General features: G+C 38.0%; 2 protein-coding genes across 2 annotated transcripts; both read left to right on the top strand.

The window, feature by feature from the left end:
* The first annotated feature begins 826 nt into the window (after positions 1 to 826).
* On the top strand, positions 827 to 14,175 carry LOC124380303 (ectonucleoside triphosphate diphosphohydrolase 2-like). The gene is made up of 9 exons (XM_046841160.1): positions 827 to 1,277; positions 4,390 to 4,507; positions 5,891 to 6,041; positions 6,130 to 6,289; positions 7,626 to 7,853; positions 9,679 to 9,939; positions 11,006 to 11,125; positions 12,611 to 12,745; positions 13,552 to 14,175. Exons 1-9 carry the CDS (start codon positions 1,155 to 1,157, stop codon positions 13,759 to 13,761), a joined length of 1,506 nt encoding a protein of 501 aa, XP_046697116.1. The 5' UTR covers positions 827 to 1,154; the 3' UTR covers positions 13,762 to 14,175.
* A 156-nt stretch (positions 14,176 to 14,331) lies between these two features.
* Positions 14,332 to 23,759, top strand: nelfb (negative elongation factor complex member B). Its single transcript, XM_046842408.1, has 13 exons — positions 14,332 to 14,613; positions 16,547 to 16,707; positions 17,576 to 17,675; positions 17,767 to 17,997; positions 18,100 to 18,285; positions 18,773 to 18,885; positions 18,987 to 19,089; positions 19,813 to 19,908; positions 20,148 to 20,290; positions 20,390 to 20,496; positions 21,001 to 21,142; positions 22,464 to 22,572; positions 23,310 to 23,759. Exons 1-13 carry the CDS (start codon positions 14,512 to 14,514, stop codon positions 23,457 to 23,459), a joined length of 1,743 nt encoding a protein of 580 aa, XP_046698364.1. The 5' UTR covers positions 14,332 to 14,511; the 3' UTR covers positions 23,460 to 23,759.
* Positions 23,760 to 24,395: the final 636 nt, after the last annotated feature.

Here is a 24,395-nt window from a genome sequence, read left to right as displayed (position 1 = left end):
ACATATACTTGATTGACATTCGCACCGAATGTCCATCAAGTATATGTTAACTGATTATTTGCCAAAATAACCAGATGATAGGGGGTTCCCTTTTGAGTCTGGTTACTCTCAAGATTTCTTCCTCATAACATCTCAGGTAGTTGCCACAGTCTCCAATGGCTCGCTCATTATGCACAAACTTATAGGCACTAACATACACATTCCAACCTTATAACCTCTTTATCTCTGTAAACCTGCTTTGAGACAATGTCCTTTATTAAATGCACTATACAATTAAAGCAGAATTGACTTGAATGATTACATCATTATTTTTTGTGAGTCTGAGAAGAGCTACAAGTTCTCCATCCTGTGGTTCTACTGTATCTCCAGAGCTACCAGCCATTTCCTAGTTAGAATGCAACAGGTTTTACAGTGTTGTGTGCTAATGCAGCACCTGCTCACACTTACAAGAAGGTTAAGCATAAATGCACATCCCCTAAAAATGACAAAAATAAAAATACATTTAGCCTAAAGCTTTCAAGTTCAATAGATTTTTTTACTCTAACCATGCTCCACAATACCAACAAGATAAAGCATGCAGTGAAGAGGAAATTAAAGGCTGAATAGCTTTTCAAGTGATTCAACATAAAGCGATTTTACAACAGTGTCAATTTGGTTTTGGTTTCTTATTGTCTCAGTGATTCAATAAGTTCATCCTAAGGTTTTTTGTCTTGTGCAGGTGGTGTTTATATACATGACCCAATTCTTTTATGAATCCACCTTTCTTTCTTCATGTCTCTTTAATCTGATCTAAAAGTCAACGTTAAAGGAAAACATGAAACCAACTTTTGGACATCCATTGAGTCTTTGATGGGGGGGGTGTTATTAACTGCAGCAGCTGGGACACAGTGCTCGTGAGGACACTTCTGCTGACCTTGCAAAACATCAGTATGTCATTCCACATGAGGGCCATGCCCACTTTTATGGATCGCACTCAAGCAAATCTTATCACACACACACACTCTCACACACACACACACACACACACACTCCGGCGCGATTCTCTGCAACAGGTGAACTCAACTTCCGAGTGAAAAACACATACACACACGCAAACGCATACTCACACTCTCTCCTTCTCTCACACACATACACACCAGCACACGGCAGCTATCATGGCGAATCAACACCAGTCATGCCGCATTGGCGTCCCAGTTGCCATATTACTGCTGGCGACTGTTGGCATTCTTCTGCTCTCCATCAACACCGAGGACGTGAAGGAACCTGCTCAGTACATGGTAAAAAGAAAAACATCTTCACTCATCACATTTACCCTCGTTTAGATTATTCTAAATGTATAAACGTGCTTTTATTTGATACGAACTTTCTTTAAAGCCGAACTGATGACGAGCTTTTCGTGATTTTAATGATTAACTCATTAACTTTTATTGCGCCTATATATCCACATTTACGGTAATATAAACGAGCAGGGCGATATAATATAATATCTATTTCCTCGTCTTTTTTTATTTGTATTGTAGAAATGTATGCGTATCAACATAATATACTGTAACTGTAATCCTAAAATAATGGATCAACCTATTAGCACCAAATAATAGTAAATACTAATCGTTTTGCATCTTGAAATAGATTGTATATGAATGAGGTTTGCTGTAAACATTTGGGGAAAGGATTGAATTATTTAAGCACACATACACAAAAATAGAGAGAGAAAAATTTGTTTTTTTATCCCTTCCAAGGGTTAAAAATCTTGGCTTAAAATTATTAAAATAAAAGATTCGCTTGTTTGACTGTTCAATCATATTACCATAAGACCTGGTATATATGCGCATGGGGGGGGGTTGTATTACTGGCACAAGTATTTTTTTACAGCACTGGTTGCTGCTGTTCAGTGACTAATTGAGTAATGGACTACATCCAAAATATTTCACACGATTACACTGAAGTGTACACACACTGTTAGAAGGTTGCATGCGGTTTAGGGCGTTGGTTTTGGCCTGATGTTTTTGCTTGAGCAGCTTCCTTTACTCTTCCCTAACCCCATTCATCACTCCTTCCAAAAGACAGAGTGCCATTTGCATGGGCGGTAAAGAAATGTGAAATGTATTCAAAACACGTCAAAGTGATTCAAATTCAGATTCTAGATATGTAAATCTCAAAAGAGTGAGGTGGAGTGATATGATGTAATGTGATGCCCCTCTGAACAGTCTGTTGCAGCTCAGTCACATTCTGGATCCCAATTATCTGAAATAGTCCTTTACCACAAAAGTGGACTAGTAATTTCAACCTTGAGTTAAACAGAAGTCATTTTTAAATCACGTCTGATCTATGGTGTTATTGATTGATAGGTTAAGTTGTAAAGATAGAGCAGTTTCTATAATGTCTATTAATATATTCATCATGATTAGTTTTCATCTCACTTTGGAATCCTAATCAGGGGGGAATCTAATCAGGATGTGAAGAAAGTGAAGGAGGAGGTCTGACAATATTTATTAAGCTTGTAATTAATCCTCTCTGAAGTAATTTAACAACAAAATCCTGGGTTCTTAATGATTACACCAGCTTTATAGTTTTTAATAGTCTGATTAACACTGAAATATGATTTTCCAGTCACAACAGAAAGATTACACTACACTAATAGGTGTTTCTTTGAGCGTAAAAATAAATGTGAGCAAATATGAGACAAAACCTTAGCTAGAGTGAAACTTGAAAATTTTTTTATTTTGTAGTTACAATGCAATGTGATTAAGGTTTAACAAATACTGAGGTAAAAAATATATATATTTTGCTGTAAATAAAGAGTGCAAACATTACATTCAAAAAGGCAAGGAAGTTGAACCCGCATGTGTGCCCATTGATGTGGCTTTGTTGCATTCAGTTAAGAGCATTAAGTGTCAATCTAAAATGGTGTTGTGACCCAGTTAAAATAAAGGGAAATATGATTCCTCATGATTATCAAATGCTTTGCAGCTGAGCTCTGGTGCAAATGCATAGTGTGAGCTTTGCATATTTATTTATGAGGTTAGATAATAGCAAGACATATTTTGGACATGTGCAGAGGAGGGACATGGAGTATATCAGTAGGTGAAAGCTGAGGATGGAACCTCCAGAAAGGAGGAAAAGGATGGATGTGGTGAAGGAAGACATGCAGGTAGTTGGGTTGAAAGAGGAAGGTGTAGAGGACAGGGGGGTATGGAGACGGATGATCCGCTGTGGCGACCCTTAATGGGAGCAGCAGAAAGAAGAAGAAGGGTGTGATGAGACAAACCTGGAATGGTAAAAAGCCAGCTTAAATTGTAGGATGTGTGTAATACAGTACATCTTTATGCAAAAGATCTCTGATCAGTGTAATGTTCACTAGTGATTTGTGTCATTCTTTTTAGTGTTGTTTGATAGACATGTATTGTGTTTCATTTAATTTAAGATGAACAGTTCATGAGAATAAAGGAAATGATACGACTGTCACCCCCATTTATTGTACTGTATTTATTTATCTCTTTATTTAAAAAAGAAAATAAGGAAAGTGCTTGCCATTCTGCTTGAGTTAGAAGATGGAATGTGTTGCCTCTGGCTTTGGTGTGTGCAAAATCACACTGAAGACTGAACTCATACAAAGTGCTGCAAAGTGGTAGACCTTACCAGTTATTACCTTCAGGAACGGACACAGCATTATAGGAAATGAAAGCAGGTCCAATAACAGGGTGAGTGGAGCAAAAGGGAGTGGTGCAAGTTGTTTTGAGACAACTTAATCCATGGTGACATAATCTTGTTAAATCTATCTGGTTGTTTGTGTTTCCGTAACATTCGCAGGAGCGTTTATCAGTAGCTATGGATATAGAAATGGAAAATCTTAGCCAAACACATTCACACACAGTCCCACTGTTAAGTTATATTTTTTAGTTCAATTTGAAACTTATTTTTGATTCTTTTGCCCTGAATTTTGGTGCTCAATATAAAGCCTTCGCTCTCCTCAGTTGTCAGTGTGAAGACACAGCAGATAGAGTGAAGCCGTACACAATCTAAACAGAAGGGTGGAGTGCAGGTCTGAAACGGGAATGCTGCTCTAGTTGCATGTATTGTCTTGTACATGTGATCTTGCCAGAAACAAGGAGAAAAGCCCCTGTGCTTCAGCCTTGCCCTTGAGGCAAATTAACTTTTTTTCCCAAAACAAAAGCGAACATTGAGATTTGTTCTGTAATTCAAATAATGTGCACAAATAACAAGATTGTTTTGTCGGAGGGTCCAAAACTATCCAAATTGTCTTTCTAACAGTAAAAGATTTGTATCTTCACAAACCCCGGCCCCTGCTCAGTTTTGGCATTCTGTAAAGTTATCGGGCTTCGAAGTTGTTTGACTGATACCAAATTCAACCTTCCACGTGTTTTGCAGTATGGTATCGTCCTGGATGCTGGATCCTCCCATACAGCCATGTTTATCTACAAATGGCCTGCAGACAAACAGAACGACACTGGCATCGTCAGCCAGCATGACGAGTGCCATGTGCAAGGTGAGTACAAGAGAATGTGTGCATGTACAAGCTTGCACAGATGTGCCAGGGAGAAAGAAATAATAACTCCTATTCATTTAAGAATTTTACACACAGGAATGACATTTAAAAAAAATTCATAAAATGTTGTACGAGCAGTGATTTGAGTTCAAAAGTATATACATTTGAGACAGTGTGGAAAAATGGTATTTCAGTGAAGCTGAGATTGAGATGCGTTTGCCTGATGTGGAAACAGTTATAGGGGTTATTTTTCTTTTCTTTTCTTTTCTTTTTTTTTTTTATTTTACAAATGAAGCAGTTTTGGGCTACAAACAGGTGGGAGACTGAGCTGAATCTCATTTCAGTCCTTCAAACCTAATATACCATATATTTTAGTAAATATTAGAGAAATCTCATCTCAGTTTTAGAATCCCAATAATGTATGTTGAAATTGAAACACAAATTTGACATAGAATGCTACAAAGGTTTCTACAAACACTTAGTCAACGTGCTTATCTAGCGCTGAAATTGCCATGGCTCGCTTCCATGTGCTTATTTCTTTTTTTTTTTTTTTTTTTTTGCAAAAGATTTTGAAGAATTTGAATCTGAACTTGAAAAATTTGACATTGGATTTTTCCAGCAAAAACTGCATTTAGATTTTCTACATCTGATTATTATTACAATTAATATTATCCTTATTTTAAACCTTTTTACATTTGAAGCGATATACAGTAAGTGGAACACAATGTTTTTTATTTTGCTCCGGTTCAACTACATAACTAACAATTCAGGTTTGTACTTTTTTATTTATTTATTTATTTTTATTATTAAAGATGTTCTTAGAACACAATCTAACATTATGGAGGCATTGCGATGATTTGGTAGGTTTATAAAGAAAGCTTGACTAAATGAAAGGTTCCTAAATATTGAACTCGAACTTTTAGTGTACCTAATTCTAATGAAATTACACTGTTTAAAACCTCAACAGATGTTCATTCATAAACTTCCTCAGTCAGTCGAGGTCATATTCACAGGTCACAGAACATCTAATTTCATCTTGTTTTCACTTCATTTTTTTTCCAGGTTCTTTAAAGGAAAAGGTCCTTATTTTTTGTTTAGTATTCTCAAAAAGACTTGACCAACAACACTTTCAGTTCAGGTTCCCCATCACCCACGTTGACTCGATGGCACAACCACATGACAAAGAAGCTCGATTTAATGATTCTATTATGATGATTGTTGCTAAGAGATGATTTGAGGAAACATATGGCATGTCAAAAATCAACTTCTGTTCCCTTTATCACTGCACTCTCGCATCTTTGGAAAGAGAACTTAAGTTTCAGTTTAAATCATGAATTAAAATGAAGCAATAAGTTTGGGTTTATTTTGAAACTGTTTATTTAGGATTAGGAATATCGAGCTATGCCAGTCAGAGAGGAGGAGCTGCTCATAGTCTGGAGCACTGCATGGAGCAAGCTATGAAGGTCATCCCCGATACAAGACATAAAGCCACACCCTTATATCTTGGAGCTACTGCTGGCATGAGATTACTAAAGTGAGTCATCTATTCCAGAAGATTTAATCAGGTCTTTTCCAGCGAGTAAATGCTTTCCAGAAATGATTGTTGTCTGTTTTGTGTACAGCATTTCTCAACCCAAAGAGTCAGAAAAGATATTAAAGGAAGTACAAGAGAAGATGAAGAGCTATCCTTTTCATTTTAAAGGGGCAACCATACTGACAGGACAAGAGGAAGGTGCATATGGCTGGGTCACTGTTAACTACCTGTTAGAGAACTTTATCAAGGTAATCAGACTAATAATCGATATTTTCAGCAGCAGCATCATCATCATCATCATCATCATCACCGCTTACACTTTTTTCTTTTTGTATCTCATCGTGCCGCTCATAGTGCTTCATAAAGACTTAATAAATTGATAATCGATAATATAAGATACAGTATAAACATGTTTGAAAGAGTTGGAAGAGTTTGAAAGCGAAAATCTAAATCGAAGGAATAAAAAATAAAATTGAAGAAATAATAGTCATATTAAGCATGGTTACACCACAGTTTGTAAATTATCATTTTAATGACATTACTCCTATGTCATAATAACTGTAAACTCTAATTGGAATGTACAGCAATGCTTGTATATTTGTGTGTTCAATTTGTCAACATTTTTGTAGTTCAATAATTTAGTGTATTTGGCATGAAGTTGTATCACTTTGCTGCTTTGCAATAAAAACAATGCTGTTTTGCAATAGATATGCTGAGAAAAACAGCGGAAGTGGAAACATTAGCACTGTCATCATATGTGTAATTTCCTGGTCAGACACTTAACTTCAGCGAACACTTCACCTGGTGTCAATTAATTTTTTTTTCTTTTTCTTTTTCATAGACAACAAATAAAACAAAATAACTAGTTTTCCTAAAACCTAATTTTAAAGCACTGCAACCTGACCAGGATCATCATCTTCTTTCTGCTGCTCCCATTAGGGGTCGCCACAGCGGATCATCCGTCTCCATACCCCCCTGTCCTCTACATCTGCCTCTTTCACACCAACTACCTGCATGTCTTCCCTCAACACATCCATGAACCTCCTCCTCCTTCCTCCTTCCTCCTTCCTGGTGGCTCCATCCTCAGCATTCTCTTACCAATAAAACTCATGTTCCTCCTCTGCACATGTCCAAACCATCTCAATCTCGCCTCCCTCACCTTGTTACCAAAACATCCAACATGCGCTGTCCCTCTAATAAACTAATTTCTAATCTTGTCCATCCTCGTCACTCCCAACGAAAACCTTAACATCTTCAGCTCTGCTACCTCCAGCTCCACCTCCTGTCTTTTACTCAATGCCACTGTCTCTAATCCACACAACATAGCAGGTCTCACCACAGTCCTATAAACGCAGCCTGACCAGGATGGTGTATATTAATAAATATACTTTCTTTGTTCTGTGAGCTGCATGTCTGACCACTTGTGCATCGCCATTTCCTGCTAATTTGGCACTTATTTTAACCTAAAATTTGTATCTGTTTAAAACTCATTAGATGTGTTTTAAACATATTTTTGAAACCCTATTATAAATGTATTGCCTGCTCTGCTTCACTGTTGTTCCTTTGCCCTTTATCTGTTATCAGTATGGGTTTGTGGGCCACTGGTTCTCCCCTGGCAAAGAGACGGTTGGTGCACTAGATTTTGGTGGTGCCTCTACTCAGATTACCTTCGAAACCAAGGACAAAGTGGAGAACAAGGACAACCTGATGACTCTGCGGCTGTACGGCAGAAACTACAGCATCTACACTCAAAGCTTCCTGTGCTACGGCAGGGACCAGATGCTGCTCAAACTCCTGGCTCAGCTGGTTAAGGTAAACAGGCTCTGCCATAGCGATCTGTGGCATCCAGTAAACAAGTTAAATCAGTATTACATACTGGCTATCTGAGTTCACAGGAATGGTTTTTAATATTGAATTCCGCCATTTCAATTAAATTGCAGAAGAAAAAGTGCAGCGGTTATACAGGGGATATTTATATACTGTACCTTAAATGACAGAAGTAGCTGCAATCTGATTTTTATATGTTTTCAGCTCTTCTTCAGATCCAGCAGTCTTTTAGGAGTTTGATCTCGCTACAATTATTGCTTCAATCTTTTTGTGTATTGCATAATACAGCTCAATAGATTTCTTTCATAAGCACAAAGTCATTCTTTTTAGGGAATAGTGCATTAAATGGATTCAGATGGTCAAGCCTAAAACTAGACTAGAGATCATGTGGTATATGATTAATCAGAGATGAATAAAAGAGGCTGGTTTGCGCAGTATATACCATTTAATATAAATATAAGGCTCAGAGTCTGTGGTCACATTTTACAAAAAACATTTATGGTATTGTAAGAAACCATAGAGAACGAAAGAAAAAACGACAAAAAGCTGAAAGGGAAAAAAAATCTTTCTAACAATAAAAATAAAATTCCTTGGAAAAATAAACTCGACACATTTTTATTTAAATTTCTGACACTATAGATTATATCTGACATTTGGCTCAAGTTAGCAAAGACATTAGTGCCATGAGACGACTGTACCGTGATCTGAAGCAAGCGTTGTGGTTTCTTGTCTTGCATGCAGACATCTCACCAACTATCTGTCTTTTAACATTGTTTTTTGTTGCCTTCTAATCCTGAACGAATGCATTACATTACATTACTACATCTTTCAACTGCCTTCAAGAATGTATTAAAAAGTGAAACTGTTAATTTATCAGTAGAGATATGATTGTGTTTTTCACTTCACTAATTCACCCTGAAAGGTCAAACAGTAACTCTAGTTCCATCAAAAAAATATAGATTTTATAGATTCCTTAACCGTGCAAGAATGCAACATTAGTTTTTTCTGAACAAATCAACATTTTTCTAGTTTATTATAAAGTCAAATCCTCCCCAAACTAAACTAACTTGGGGATTGCATGACTAAACTGGCCTGACAAACCAAACCACAGTAATCACACTTATCATTGAGACTTATATTAGCGGCTTTGTAAATGTTGTGTGTTACATGCAAATTGTTATGTTACAATTGTTACAAGAAAACAGAGCAAGTTTAAAACCAGTGAGAAAATAAAACATATTTTCACAAATATATTTACAGGTTTAATCCCATTGCAGCTGAAACAGTAGTTTCAGCATTTTTAGTTTGCTTGTATGATTTGGCAGTAGCACAGTTCAGAAAACAAGCAAAATCATGCTTCCTGTTCTTGAGTGTCCTCACAGGCCCACTATCGGGGCAATTCCATGTGAACAAAATAATGGTGTTACTCCTTTGTGAACCCTTTGGTCTGGAATCTTGGGCTTCCTGGCTCTCATAGCAATCTTGCACGTAGCCATCCCACTGTCTGACACATGTTCATCACAGAACGTGGTCACTGTGACTTAAACAGAAATTGAACCAAACAAGGAAAATCCTAAACTATTAGTTGTAACCTGATATGGTTCCTTCATTCGTGGCCTATCAGCTTCAGGCTCATGTGTTCTGAGGTGTTTTTTTCTGCTCATTATTGGTTGTAAAGGGCGGTTCTTAAGTCACTGTAAACTTTCTGACTTCTATCATGATCAAGACGTTCCTGATGATCACTGAATAGACTGTATTTTATGTTTCTGTAATCAGTCTCATCTATCATCTATCTCTTTTTCTCTTTCAGTCCCAGGGAACAGATAAACCCCTGATCAACCCTTGCTATCCAATGGATTACAATGTGTCTATAACACTGGATAAGTTAGATTCTCCGTGCACCAATGTCAACAAATCGATTAACCGTGGCAAAGAGCTTCAGTTTGTAGGCTCTGGGAACTACCAGCACTGCCTGGGGAACATGACGCAAATCTTCTCTTTCCAGTCCTGCAACTACACCAATTGCTCTTTTAACGGTGTCTTCCAGCCCAATGTTGCTGGCAAATTTATGGTAGGTTTGATGATTTTGGCAGATGCTTTTAGTAGAGTATATAGCTCTTTCACACATACTGTACAAACAGGAACATATGCAGTTCAGTTTAAAAAAAAAAAGAACCAGATGGTGTATTATGTTTGTTGAGCAAATAAAGTGTGAAACAGTGGATTATTTGTGTACCAACGTGTCTCATCATGAACACCACAGTGCAGGTCTTGTAGCTGCAAGGGAACAAAACAAGGGTACCTATGAGAGCTGTATATAGTTTATCTCTTGTGCTGTTCCTGTAGCTGCCTCCGAACTGCCCTGTAACAAAAGGTGGCATTAAATGCACTCCAGCACTCACCACATTAATGTTTGTCGAAATATTCACTTCAAATACAGACTATGTGGTTTACATTGTGTCAAAACTGCATATATACATATTTATATACTATATGTGGTAATCATTAAGCTTTAGCAGTATGGAGCTTTATTAATGAAGCACATTTATAAAGACCATATAAATGTTCTTATAAGTTTGTAATTGCTGTGCATCTATTACAATGTTATGAAAATTTAAACGGTATAAAAATGTAAAAATTAAATAAACAAAATGGAAATCATCTGGACAGTATGAAGCCTGTCAGTCACCTATTACACATTGATCAAATGGCGGCATGTACAAACAGGACCTAAACTGGCATTAAATCTGCGATGACTAAATACTGTGAGTTCTTTTTTTCCACAGTATTAATTTTGTGATCCCAAATGAACTTGTTTCACAGCAAACAAATTGAAAGTCGGATCCTGTTTGAACTTTAATAAAATAATCCTGTGTACACAGTTTCAAAGCACATTCAAATAATTTACCTGGAGCGGCTCAGAGAAGGATACAAAGGATTTTGAGTATGCTACTAAAAATGACTTGATGTGAACTTAGTTGCTGTCATATTTAAGCCAAAAAGCAAATTCTATGAATTGCATGGATTTCTGTTTTTGTAGAAAATCTGTAAAACAGAGTAACGTATGTTCTCTCTCTCTCTCTCTCTCTCTCTCTCTCTCTCTCTCTCTCTCTCTCTCTCTCTCTCATTTGCATCAGGCATTTTCTGCTTTCTACTACATTTACAACTTCCTGCAACAGGCCACAGGCATAACCATCACTTCCCCCAAGCTCCTAGACCAGGCCGCCTTCACCGTCTGCAACATGAGCTTCCATGAGGTTCGACTCTTCTGTGCTAATTCTGTCCCCTGCTATTTAAGGCTATCCATCTACATATTTAACATTCACATTTCTCAGACCTGTAAAGGAAAGCAAGCAGAAGTTTAGTACAGCATCTGCATTGTAGTATTAGTATTATAATGCTAGTAAATGTAGTACAAGGTTATATTGACATTTCCATGACAAAGAAATCAATGCAAATTTCATTCAAAGTATGCAAATGTTTTTTCTTTTGTTGAATGTAGCTCACATTTTAAACTGATTGTTTTATTTTGGTATATAAGGAATGAGTAGGACCTTTTAATGTCAGAACATAATTGTCCAGATAGCGGCGGTGCCTCGTGATTCTTTTTGAGGTTCTTGTACAATTTTGTGCATTTATCGACATGCCAAAAACATGCTTCTTCTCTATTACATGATTCAGAGCAGGTTTTCAATAAGCATTCCAACCATTTAAATATATTTTATTTCTTACACACCAAAATCTATTTGATTCCAAAATGTGTCCTGCTGTCAACTATAACAAAATATTTGGGTTCTTTGCAAAATATTTGCAAATGTTTTTCTGTTTGGTTTGACATAAAAAAAACAATGGCAGATTCTTTGTAAACTCAATCCACCTGCTCTCAGGGTAAGTGCCAAAAAAGACTTTTCACTCTATACACATTACTATACAATTAATTCAGTTCAATTGGAGTTTATCTCTCTAGCACCTTTTACAATGGACATTTATAGAACAAAATGATAGAACATACAATTATAGAACAATATTCACTTATATTCAAATGTATGTGTATTTATCCCTGATGAGCAGCCTGGGGTGACTATAGACTATAGCATCTTTGAAATGTTCATGAGGTGGTACACAACTGGAGCTGGCGCAACCTCTAGATGCCTCAGGATCCATGCGGGGGGTCGGCATTTTCTAACTTAATGAGGTGGCGAACAACTGGAGCTGCCCCAATCTCCGGATGCCTCGGGATGGTAGAGAAAGAAGAAATGAGAGGCATTAGTGTAGCTGCGTTCATAATTTTAACAGGCACAAAATCGACAATGTGCATTTAATCGTATGTGTTGGAGCACAAGGTTATGATAAGTGTTATGTGTATATGTGTAGATCTCGCTAAAAAGATACTTCTTTAAACTGCTGCGTTTAAACTGGGAGAATGTGCCTGAGCCTCAACACTGTCAGGAAGGCTATTTCAAAGTTCTAGCTAAAGGTGAGAATGCTCTACCACCTTTAGTGAAGGTTTGGTTATTTTAGGAACTATAAGGAGTCTGGAGAATATAGATCTCAAAGAGCATGACAATTACAAGCATGTTGCTATCGCTCAAAGATGAGAAAAATATCTTGTATTACATTCTAGTGTTTACGTTTACAATATGTAACACCTGCTGTTTAGGTGTACAATGGAGTTGCATTTTCTGTACATTAAGTATACAATGTTCTTGATCCATGCACTGTATTGTCTCTCTGTATTAAAGATGCTGAAAATAGTTCCAGATCAAAAAACCCGACTGCACGACTACTGCGCAGCCACGGTCTTCATGCAGGTGCTATTTCTGAAAGGTTACAAATTTGACCCCGAAGCTTTCTCCCACATCTCCTTCCAGAAGAAGGTAAGCTCTGAGTACAGGTTTCCAGACCAGAGGAATAGAATAGAATAGAATAGAATAGAATAGAATAGAATAGAATAGAATAGAATAGAGGTCAAACGATAGTGGATTTTACTGACACCCACAGCTTGGTTGGACCGTACTTGCCGATTCATCAACAGATTGTTAAAATTAATAATGGATTAAAACAAACATACATAACACTCAATGTAAAATAGTACTAACTTTATACAAAAATTAATATATTCATTATATTAATAAATATTGTAGAAAATAAAAGACAAAGAAAAAGAAACACCAAATAAATAAAAACATTTACATCCAAAATTATATATATACAGTGTATATATATATATAATATATATTAATTATATATGAGAACAGTACAAATAAACACCACACAATGGCAGTAATTTGCCTCTAGAGGTCGCTCTCATAATGTATAATGTCACCTGGAAAAACTATTGTTATGGATTTGTGCAATAATTTCAGCAATCGGACCTCTAGAATAGAGCTCATTTATAGAACTGAGCAGATGAGAGTTAAGGGCCTTGCTTAAGGGCCCAGTTCAAGGGCCCAGCAGTGACAGCGTGGTGGTGCTGGGATATAAACTCACAACCTTTTGATCAGGAGTTCAACATCATAAATACTGAGCTTCCTACTGCACTAAAAGAACATGAATTATGAAATTGATTGATTTTTAAAATGTATAGAATTCATCAGTCTATTAAAGTTCTTAACTGTTGTGTTATGATGATTTATTGTGTATTTCTTCTCTGATTGTAACTCACTGATTGCTGTGTTTCTAGGCAGGGGACACTTCAGTTGGTTGGGCTCTTGGTTACATCCTGAACCTGAGCAACCTTGTGCCATCTGAGAGCGTATCCCTGAGAAAGGCTCTTCATCCAGGAGCCTGGAGCATGCTTGTTTTCCTCTTTGCGCTCCTACTCATCCTAGCAGTCGTCTTTCTACTGGTGATTATGTGTCGCAAGAAGAAAGGAAATGCTGCTGGGATATAATTCTGACTGTTTAAAATGTTTTTATTTTTGGTTTTTATGCACTGAATAGACAGGACGGTGGTAAAGGGCTGTTTTTGACCCCTGAAGTGTCGTCAATATTTCAGTAGGTCGGGTAAACGAAAAGTACACTGAAACTATGAAATTTAAAACAAATGTAGCATAAAGAATGAGCTCAGTAGAAAACAAACCCGGAACGGGCCATTAAAATACGAAGAAAAATAAATAATGTTTTTTGTTTGTTTGTCTTTAATAAATACATTCAGGGTCATTTTAACATAAATAGTTTTGTGGATTTGGTTTTAGTTAACAGTTTTTAAATGAAATGTTTAGAGAGTATTTTTTATAATGTGTGCATTTTATACACAACTATGATGGTGAAGAAAAATTGGAATTTAAATAAAACTGTATTTTCTACGTGTTTTGTGTGTGTGTTTACTCTTACACTATAATTATATTTATAAAATGTCTACATGACAGTACAGTACAGTACAGTAAATACAGCAGAACAGAATGTGGAGGGTGCACGATTACTGGGTATGTAGGAACCTTTTGCATGCGGAACTATTGAGCTGGCAGGTCAGAGCTACACGGTCGGTTTTGTTGCGCGCTCAGGAAGCGTGTAAATGCAAAGCGCTCTAAAAATAATACACTTTCAGCGAGTGTCGTTTTTATTTTATTTCATTTTTTCCAACGCGCATCAGCGTGTAGAGTAAAAGTATTGCAGGAGAGCAGAACTACAGTCAGCGCAAGATGTTTGCCGGGTTGCCTGAGCTCGGGATTTCCAATGGCGAAGATCTGAAGGAAACTTTGACGAACTGCACTGAGCCTCTGAAAGCTATTGACCAGTTTCAGGTAACTGTTATTAGCACACTGGTTCCATTGTGGGAATACGGTGAGACTTTTTCCTTATAAGTGATTTGCTTTCCACACAAAAAAGTGCGTGTGTGTGAGAGATGTGAAACTGATGCGTTGATCAGACTGGCTCATTTAAACGGAACACGTTAAAGGTGCAGTAATCAATTTCTTTTATTTTAACCTGAAAGATGTTTTTTTAGTGTATCAAGACGTGGATTTCAGAAACGTGTGTTAAACCAGTGAGAAATCCCGTCTGTGTATACTGGTATTGGTTTGGATGCGCCTCCTGTCAATCACTCGATATTTGCTGATTATAGGGGCGGGGCTTAGAGAATATGGGCGGGATTATTCAAAATCTAGAACCTACTTAAACATTATAAATCTGATCCAAAGTCTAATCTCATTTTACTGACAAGCTTTATTTTGCTTAACATTGCATATGTTTAACTATTGTAAATAATGTATATCAAAGCATATACTATCTGTGAGAATGAAAGGGAAAGTTTATAGGACTGTGGTGAGACCTGCGATGTTGTATGGTTTAGAGACAGTGGCATTGAGTAAAAGACAGGAGGTGGAGCTGGAGGTAGCAGAGCTGAAGATGCTGAGATTTCTGTTACGATTGATGACGATGGACAGTATTAGAAATAAATTTATTACATGTAGAACGTTTTGGAGACAAGGTGAGATTGAGATGGTTTGGACATGTGCAGAGGAGGGACATGGGGTATGGATGGATGTGGTGAAGGAAGACATGCAGGTAGTTGGTGTGAAAGAGGCAGATGTAGAAGACGGGGGTGTGGAGATGGATGATCTGCTGTGGCGACTGGAAGAAGAAGAAGACGAGAGCACTAAATATTTTTTTTAATAATAGTAGCCTTGAGAACAGTGATTAATATACTGAAGCATAAAGAAAACATGCTGAAAAATGTTACTTACTGTATATCCTTTAACAAATGTTTGTGTTTCCGAGCATGGATTAGGTTGACTGACATTTGCGACGACGGACCATCAGGGCCAGCAAGACCTACTCTGCTGACCTAAACACTATCAGAATCACTGACTTACGTTTTAATCAGGTTTATCATGAATACGTTTAAATTTATTCCCAGTAGTCACTTCATTTCATAGCTTTTCTCTTGGTTGCTCTGCTCCAAGTAGTGTGAGCTTCTGTTTGAGTTTCTATCAGATTTCAGCACTTCACGTGTTACCAGTCAGAGAAATCTGCCATGAGGCCTTCAGAATCAGCACTTCGAGCGCCTGTAGTGTAAAGTACATGTTGCTTGAAGCTGTTGCTTTAACCAATCAGAATGTGAGTTGGCGAGGCCATCCAGCAGGCACGCAATAACGTTGGCATTTTCATGTCGTTCGACTGGATTGATAGAGAGGTCACTCGCATATGTTTGTGTGGATTTAATAGCAGCTTTTTGATTCTATGTGGCTGAAAATTAGATTGATTTGGTCTCCGATACACTTACAAGGCCATTTTTAAGAAGAGTTTTTCAAGAAAAGCTGGACATTGTGAGGAAAGGTCGGCCAAAACGGTCAAAAAAGTGTACATTTATACTTTACTTTTTACTTCCCCATGAAAAATACATGAAAAACCCGAGGTCATATTCTGAGATTGATATTGATGCTTCTGCTAGAGATGACGTATGTGGGCTGCAGTCCAGCTTCAGGGGTGCAGCTGTGGCTACAGTGAAAGGAGACTTGTTGAATCGTGTTGATTGAGTTTTTTGCTTTATTAATGGAGCTCATTTTAACTGTATGCGATTCTCTCTAATGTTGATGGTTCCTAAAGGCGTAGTGTGATGATGATGATGGTATTTCGAGGTGGATTAATTTAGTCCCCGATTTAATACTATCAGAAGGATAAAACTCATTATGTAAGGTTCTGCTTGACCACAGCAGCTGATATGGTTCTGTGCAGACGGAGAATGGTATATTGTTACCGACGCTGCAGTCTGCGCTTCCTTTCCTTGATCTTCACGGCACTCCTCGCCTGGAGTTTCACCAGTCTGTGTTTGACGAGCTCCGGGAGAAGCTGATGGAGCGAGTTGCTGTCATTGCTGAAGGCAAAGATGAGGACAGGTAAGAACACGACATCTGCGATGAAACATTATCCTGTGGTTCTTTTTTATTGTATTTATTTTTCAAACAAGATTTACACTTCTAGATCTTTACAAGACAAACCTGAAATAGTGCACTGGCATGACATTTAATTTTCATTATGTTTTAGTTGAAATGATCCCAAACTTTGGAAACTTTCTGTCTCTGAGTTTAGCGAGTGGTGCATCAGTAATAACGGTCCGTGAGGAAACACAATGCTCCGTGTGTGGTTCAATAATTTGCCTCAATACATTTTTTTATTGGCATTACTCGAGGAATCGTTTCGATATATCGCAGAAACCGAACAGAGATCATCAAACTATCACACGATTATTATTCTTATATTCTCAAGATATATTATTATTATTATTATTATTATTATTATTATTAAGAAAGATTTCTGTCAGACAAGTTAATAGTATTATACGGGTGGCTACAAAAAATAAAGCCACTGCTTAGCAGCAAACAGATATTTGAAGCTTCTGGTGTCTCTGGAGTCCCAAGAAGCTCTCGATGCAGGATCCTTCAGAGGCTGGCAGATGTGCATACAGTTGTATTTCATCCACTTCTAACCAAAGCGCACAAAGAGAAAGATTTACAGTGGCTCAGAAACACATAAAGACCAATTTTACACTGTTTTGTTCACTGATTAATGGCATGTTACGCTGGATGGTCTAAGACTGTCAATACAGCTGTTGATGTCGTCAGTTCTTTTACACGTGTTATAACATCCACATTGGGGATAAAAAAACAACACAAATCTTCACACACACTGACTGTTTTGGAAACACGAACAAAAATGGCATGTGTATATTAATCTGGAACACTGTGTATATTCAATCCGACTTAGATACCACAAGCTGGAGGAACTTCTAGACAAGAGCTTTCCGCTGGTCAAAATGCCGTCCATTCAGCCGGTGGTCATGCAGGTTATGAAACATTTACCAAAGGTGAGAGACGAATGGTGTCATGTTTTCTGGTATTAACGATGTAAAGTGGGTCTGTCACTTCCGTCTCATTTCTTTTGTCCTGTTCGTGCAGGTTCCAGAGAAGAAGCTGAAGCAGGTGATGGCTGATAAGGAGCTGTATAAAGTCTGTGCCGTGGAGGTAAAGAGGCAGATCTGGCAAGATAACCAGGCTCTGTTTGGTGATGAGGTCTCTCCTTTGCTCAAGCAGTACATTGTGGAGAAAGAGTCTGCGCTCTTCAGCAGCGACCTCTCCTTCCTGCATAACTTCTTCAGCCCTTCTCCTAAAACCCGGCGACAGGGAGAGGTACACGCCGCCACGCTCATTAAACGCATCGTTTTTTGATACGTTAAAGAGTTGAAACGGAGAATGGGTTGGGGATAAATGCGAATTTGTTGCTCGTAACAGGTTGTACAAAAGCTCACCCAGATGATCGGGAAGAACGTCAAGCTGTACGACATGGTGCTGCAATTCCTCAGGACACTTTTCCTGCGCACACGGAACGTGCACTACTGCACCCTGCGCGCCGAGCTCCTCATGTCCCTGCACGATCTGGACGTCAGCGAGATCTGCTCCGTCGACCCCTGCCACAAGGTGAGCAGCTGATGTCCACCTCTGGTTGTAGTGGTACTTACTGGGTTATTATTCTTCCTTACTGCAGAGATCATTTTTGCATATGCAGATCAAGGCTTTGTTGTTTGCAGATGCCAAGAGAATTTTTTGGGACCTTAGAAAATTCAAAACACTGCACTGAACTGCCACCTTGTGGCCGATCTGGTTCATGACGTTTCCATGAGTCATAAAGGAATATACAGTAATCCCCCGTTTATCGTGGTGGTTACTTCATTTTAAAATTAATAACTATTTTTATTTATTGATCCAATTTATTATGAGATGTATTGTTTGGTCCACATGCTATTTTAGCGCAAAAAAGAAAGGGAAAAAAAAGAGAATATAATAATTGGTCGATGTATTTTCAGTGCTTAAAAACTTCAATTGGACCAATAATTGTTTGTGTAAAAAAGCAGGTTTAAAAACAGTACACCAGAATGTAAAAGAATGCATGTGATTTTATTTGCAGTTCACCTGGTGCTTGGACGCCTGCATCAGAGAAAAGTTTGTTGATGCCAAGCGTGCCCGAGAGCTGCAGGGTTTCTTGGACAGTATGAAGAAAGGCCAGGAGCAAGTGCTGGGGTACGACCAGTTCAATAAAAGCAACAAAGCAATTTGCTCTTGATGTACACAAAAACGTTTTCCAGCACTGTGGTCATTCTGTGTACGGCTGTCTCTCACAGGGACCTCTCTATGATCCTGTGTGATCCGTTTGCAAGTAACACACTTGTCCTGAGCACAGTGAGGAACCTGCAGGAGCTGCTCAGCCAGGATGCCCTGCCCAGAGTACGAGTTTCTGAACAGAGTATAATAATAATGGTGGTGGTTGAAAACGAGCCTGTGTCTGTGCCTAAGAGATCCTTTGATATATTTAGAACGTTTATACAGATGTTCTTCAGGGAGATCAAACTCGAATAAATAGGCCTTATTTATTCAAATGAAATTAATGCAATACACTTTTATTATATTGATTTAAATTGAGTAATGTTTTAAATAGGTACAAATTAAATCTTCCTATTTAGTGAATTTTATTTAAATAGTTTACATTTGTTAGACCCCATTTGGGAAATACAGATGTGTATGTGTGTGTGTGCGTTTTTTACGTTTTTAATATTTAATTTTCTCAAGATATGTTCTACTCAACTGTTCTACTTATTTCAACATATTTTAACCAACGTCTTCATTTAAGAAACACAAAATATTTATTTATTCATAAATGAAATCCTTCCCTCCATCCTTCCTTCATTCCCTCACTCCCTCGATACATGAGCTGTACATAAAACGCAAATAAATCTATAGACTGTGGCAAAAACATTGACAGGAAATGTCGATTTCACGCACGAGACTAAACAAAACTTGCCGTTCACCACCTAATATGTTCGTTTCGCACGTAACACAAACATTGCATTCGGTACACTTGTGAGTCCTGTACCAAACCAGATCAGTACGAATGCGTATACCACTGCACCCCTATATCAGAGTATTAAAGCAGTTTTTGTGTATGAACAGGAGAGTCCAGACCTACTGCTACTCCTCAGGATGCTCTGTCTCGGTCAGGGAGCCTGGGACATGATTGACAGTCAAGTGTTCAAAGAGCCACGCCTGGTAAGTTCTTCAGTTAATAATGTTAATAATATTACCATATCTGGCAGCTGTGTTGTATAAAAATGTGGAGCGGTTCCTGCTTATAAGCCGCCGCAGTCACTGCAGGGAAAAACTGTGTGTGTGTGTGTGTGTGTGTGTGTGTGTGTGTGTGTGTGTGTGTGTGTGTGTGTGTGTGTGTGATGGAAATCTGAAATAAACGCATTATTTGTTTTGTTTGTTTGTCACGTATCGTTTGTTAGGAATTGGAAGTTGTTACACGTTTCCTGCCAGCAATGATGTCCATAGTGGTGGACGATTACACATTCACTGTAGAACAGAAGCTCCCCAGTGAAGAGAAGAGCTCCCTCACTTACCCCAATACCCTCCCTGACACCTTCACCAGGTAATTCCACACACCTTCCAAAGAGACACTATGTCCACAGTGTGTACCCACATTTACACGTCTATTACCCAGTTATTACTTTTGTTGTGATCTTCTCAGATATCTGCAGGAAAACAGAGTTGCGTGTGAGATGGGTCTGTATTATGTTCTCCATATCGCTAAGCAGAGGAATAAGAATGCTCTACAGAGGTTGCTTCCTGCTCTGGGTAAGATGGCTACTGGTACATGCTCTGTATTTGTTACAATACTGTATGTTAGAGATATAAGATATAGAGATATAGGGACTGACAGACAGATAGACCACACCTCCTTCACAGGGACTGACAGACACATAGACCACACCTCCTTCACAGGGACTAACAGACTCAGAGACCACACCTTCTTTAGAGGGACTGACATACTCAGAGACCACACCTTCTTTAGAGGGACTGACATACTCAGAGACCACACCTCTTTTACTGGGAAAAAGAAAAGGAGGAAGTAAATAATTCCCAAATAAATGTATATGAACCCATTTATAAGTAATCGAGTATAGTAAAAAAATGTTCCTGCACATTGCCGGTGTGATTTATTGTTACCACCTATTAAATATACAGACAAGTACAGTAAATGTGTATTTTATATATTTACACACTGCTATGAAATCACTGCTATGGTTCCCTGAAGTGGTCCAACGTGTAATGTGTGTGTATCTCTCTCCATCCCTGCAGTTGAGACATACAATGATATGGCATTTGGAGACATTTTTCTTCATCTCCTTACCGGCCATGTGACTCTTCTATCTGATGAGTTCGGCAACGAGGAGTTCTGCACGTCTGTCTTTGACAACTTCCTGCTCACATCCTCCTCCAGGTCAGTTTTCTAGTGAACAAGCCTGGGCTTTGCTCTGCTGCAGTACTTCCTTTACACATTTATAGCGGTTGACTTAATATATAGTGGTGACTCATATCAGGGTTTACCAACTCAGACCCGCGGTCTCTATCTGGGCCCTGTGGCAGCCACATTTATGTATCTGTGCCGTCACGTCGGTTATTTTACAACCCCAATTACAAAAATGTTGGGACATTCTGTAAAAAAAGTCTGAGCAAGACCATGTTTATCTCTGTGTAGCGTCACGTCTTTTCTCTGTATACTGTACATGTGGGAACTGAGGAGACTCGTTGCTTATGTTTTAGAAGAGGAATGTTGTCCCATATTTGACTGATACAAGATTCTAGCTGCTCAACACTTCTGGATGTCCTTTGTTGTTTTTATTTTTCGTTTCATGATGCACCAAATGTTTTCGAATGATGAAAGGTCTGGACTGCAGGCAGGCCAGTTCCACACCCAGACTCTTCTACTACAGAGTCATGCTATTGTAATAGATGCAGTATGCAGTTAGAATTGTTTTGCTCAAATATGCAAGAACTTCCCTGAAAATATGTTTTCAGCCATTGAGCATCGAAGGAGCCTTTCCAAATGCTGCCCATTCCACAGGCACTAATGCACTCCCATAGAGATGCGGCTTTTTGAACAGAGCGATGATAAAAAGCCAGATGGTCCCTCTCCTCTTTAGTCCAGAGAATGTGGTGTCCATGGTTTCCAGAAAGAAATACAAATTTTGATTAGTCTGACCACCGAACAGTTTTCCAATATGCCTCAGTTAACCTCATTAGTTGCAAAATATTTCTTCAACTGTTTACTTTTATTAACATTTACTTTTTTCAGACTTTTGTTTCCCCCAATGACTTTCTTGGTAGGCTACTGTTTAGATACAAGCCGTGTAACAGACACTGTCTTTCGTTAAAGCCTGTGTAAAGTTCATTAGTTTCAGTGTAGACACCTGCAGCTTATAGACAGGTGCGGCTTATTTATGTTTAATATAAAAATCTTTGTAAAATTCAGTGGGCGTGGCTTATATTTGGGTGCGCTTAATAGTCCAGAAATTACGGTAATGAGAATTTGCTTACTTTCTTTTTAATAAAAATTTTTAGTAAACTGTTCCATGTAGGATAATATAGACTATATTTGTAAACACTTATTATAAGCACATTTGCTTATTTTCTGTCCAGGACCATGTACATTTATAAGCAAATTAGCTTTTCAAGAAAGAATAAAAGCTTTCTGAGACTGAGACTCTTACGGTCGTCATGTTCTTAATTAACTCACAACATCTGTATAACACTATTTTCAGCAAGGAGAATGTGCACAGACACACACTACGCTTGTTGAACCATCTTCACCAGAAAGTGCACTCATCCTCCATGGAAGCACTGATGAAAACACTCGAGCCACCCAAGCAGGTACAGCTCCATTAGACAAGCCCGTAATAATGCATTTATATTATTATTATTATTATTATTATTATTATTATTATTACATGTGGAAGTAGGGTAAGTTTATGCTTTACATGTGTTTGGTGTTTTTGCATATTAAGTAATATCTCTGTTTTCTTTCCTCCTCCTGACAAAGTCAAAGCTTTTTGTAGCTAATACTAAAATGATACAATGTCTAGAGAAACATTGCATACAGTATATTGTTCATGCTTTTATATTTATTTTGCAATCGTCATTAAAAAAAAAAGGATTTTTGTTTGTCTAATCAGGGCTCCCACACTTCTTGAAAAGTACTTGAAATCAGACACATGGATTCAAGGCCTGGAAAATATTAAAACAAATATAGGTCCTTGAATAAAAGGTTTAATACATTTTGTTTATTGTAATGTTGCTATTTAAAAAATGGTCCTGTACGCGATGTCAAAGACAAAACGAAACAGCGCTAATGACTGAGGTGGAGATGGAGTAGTGTAAAAAAAAAGAAAAAGTGGTGTGTGAGCTGATGCGCTTGCTGTGATTTGAGCTGCAACACTTGCTGTGTCTGAAAGGAACATTCTTATTAATTAGAATAAAAATAAGCCCAAATTTGCTTGTTAATTCCTGATTGTTTAAAGTTTTTTTGTAGGAGTCTATAGTGCAAGCACACAAGTCAAAAACGGCTTTTCCCATCATCATTGTAATCCTGCTCTATTTTATGTCCACAGAGCAGTGAGCCGTTAAAAGAGCTCTACACACAGTTGCTGGAAAAGATCGAGGCGTCTAAACAAAGTCCACCTGAACCCGAGGAAGCTCCGAGCCTGGACCTGGGACTGCACCCAGTCAGCGTCCCCTCCACGCCCACCACTCCTCTCTGATCCTCACAGTCCTGCAGAGACTGACGGAGAAGCAGCTGCATTTCAGTAGCGTAATTTGTTCGTTTCGCTTTTTTTCTTATCCTGAGGTCGTTTTAAAAAAACACGTGGTCCAGAATGGCACCGCTGAGGACTAGAGCTTTTGTTATGACTGAGTATTTTAACATGTGGTTTGGTTTCATTGTTGTATCAGTTAAAAGTGATTATGTATATGTACAGTACCGTTGTGACTGACTGTATGGTGTATGGATTGTTTGTAGCCAAGCCCAGTTGTAAATAAATAAAAATGTAAAATTATCTTAATTATGTTTTCCAGTTTTGTTCATTATTACAGAATATTAACAGAAAATTGTTAATCTGAAATCTCTGCCACAGAAGGTCACCCTGGTGACTAGAACTGAGGAACTGTGCTGCATTGTTTGTGCTTTAATTTTCTTCCTCTAATTTTAAAGTGGAGTTGATTCTCACAGGTCACCACAGACAAACATGCTGTCTTTTGTCTTCTCTTGCGTTGTCCTCTCCTGTTAGGATGTGCAGTCAGGAATCATTACAAAACCCAGAATTCCTGAGTTTTAGATTATGCATCACTCTCTCAGGCTTTAAAGCAAACGTTTTTTTTGTTGGCATGCTACAGTAGACAAAATAAGGGTACAGGTTATGGGGAAGAAATACAAAACATAAAATTGCTTTTTTTTTTTTTATTAATGCACTTTATTATTTACATTAGTGAACATCAACGTTTTACCATTTAAAATTTTTTTTTTGCCTGCTTGGTTTAAATAAAAAAAATATAGCCCAGCCATTAGTGTTGCACAAGCCAGTGCACTCTTACTGCCGGTCCCAAGCCCGGATAAATGGGAAGGGTTGCGTTAGGAAGAGCATCCCAGTGTAAAACGTGTCAAATCAAATATGCGAGTCAGGAATCAGAAGGATGAAAAG

Source organism: Silurus meridionalis, chromosome 27 (genome assembly GCF_014805685.1).
Source record: "Silurus meridionalis isolate SWU-2019-XX chromosome 27, ASM1480568v1, whole genome shotgun sequence".
Lineage (NCBI taxonomy): Eukaryota > Metazoa > Chordata > Actinopteri > Siluriformes > Siluridae > Silurus > Silurus meridionalis.
The sequence above is the reverse complement of the archived record's forward strand: the minus strand, read 5'-3'. Positions and strand labels throughout refer to the sequence as shown.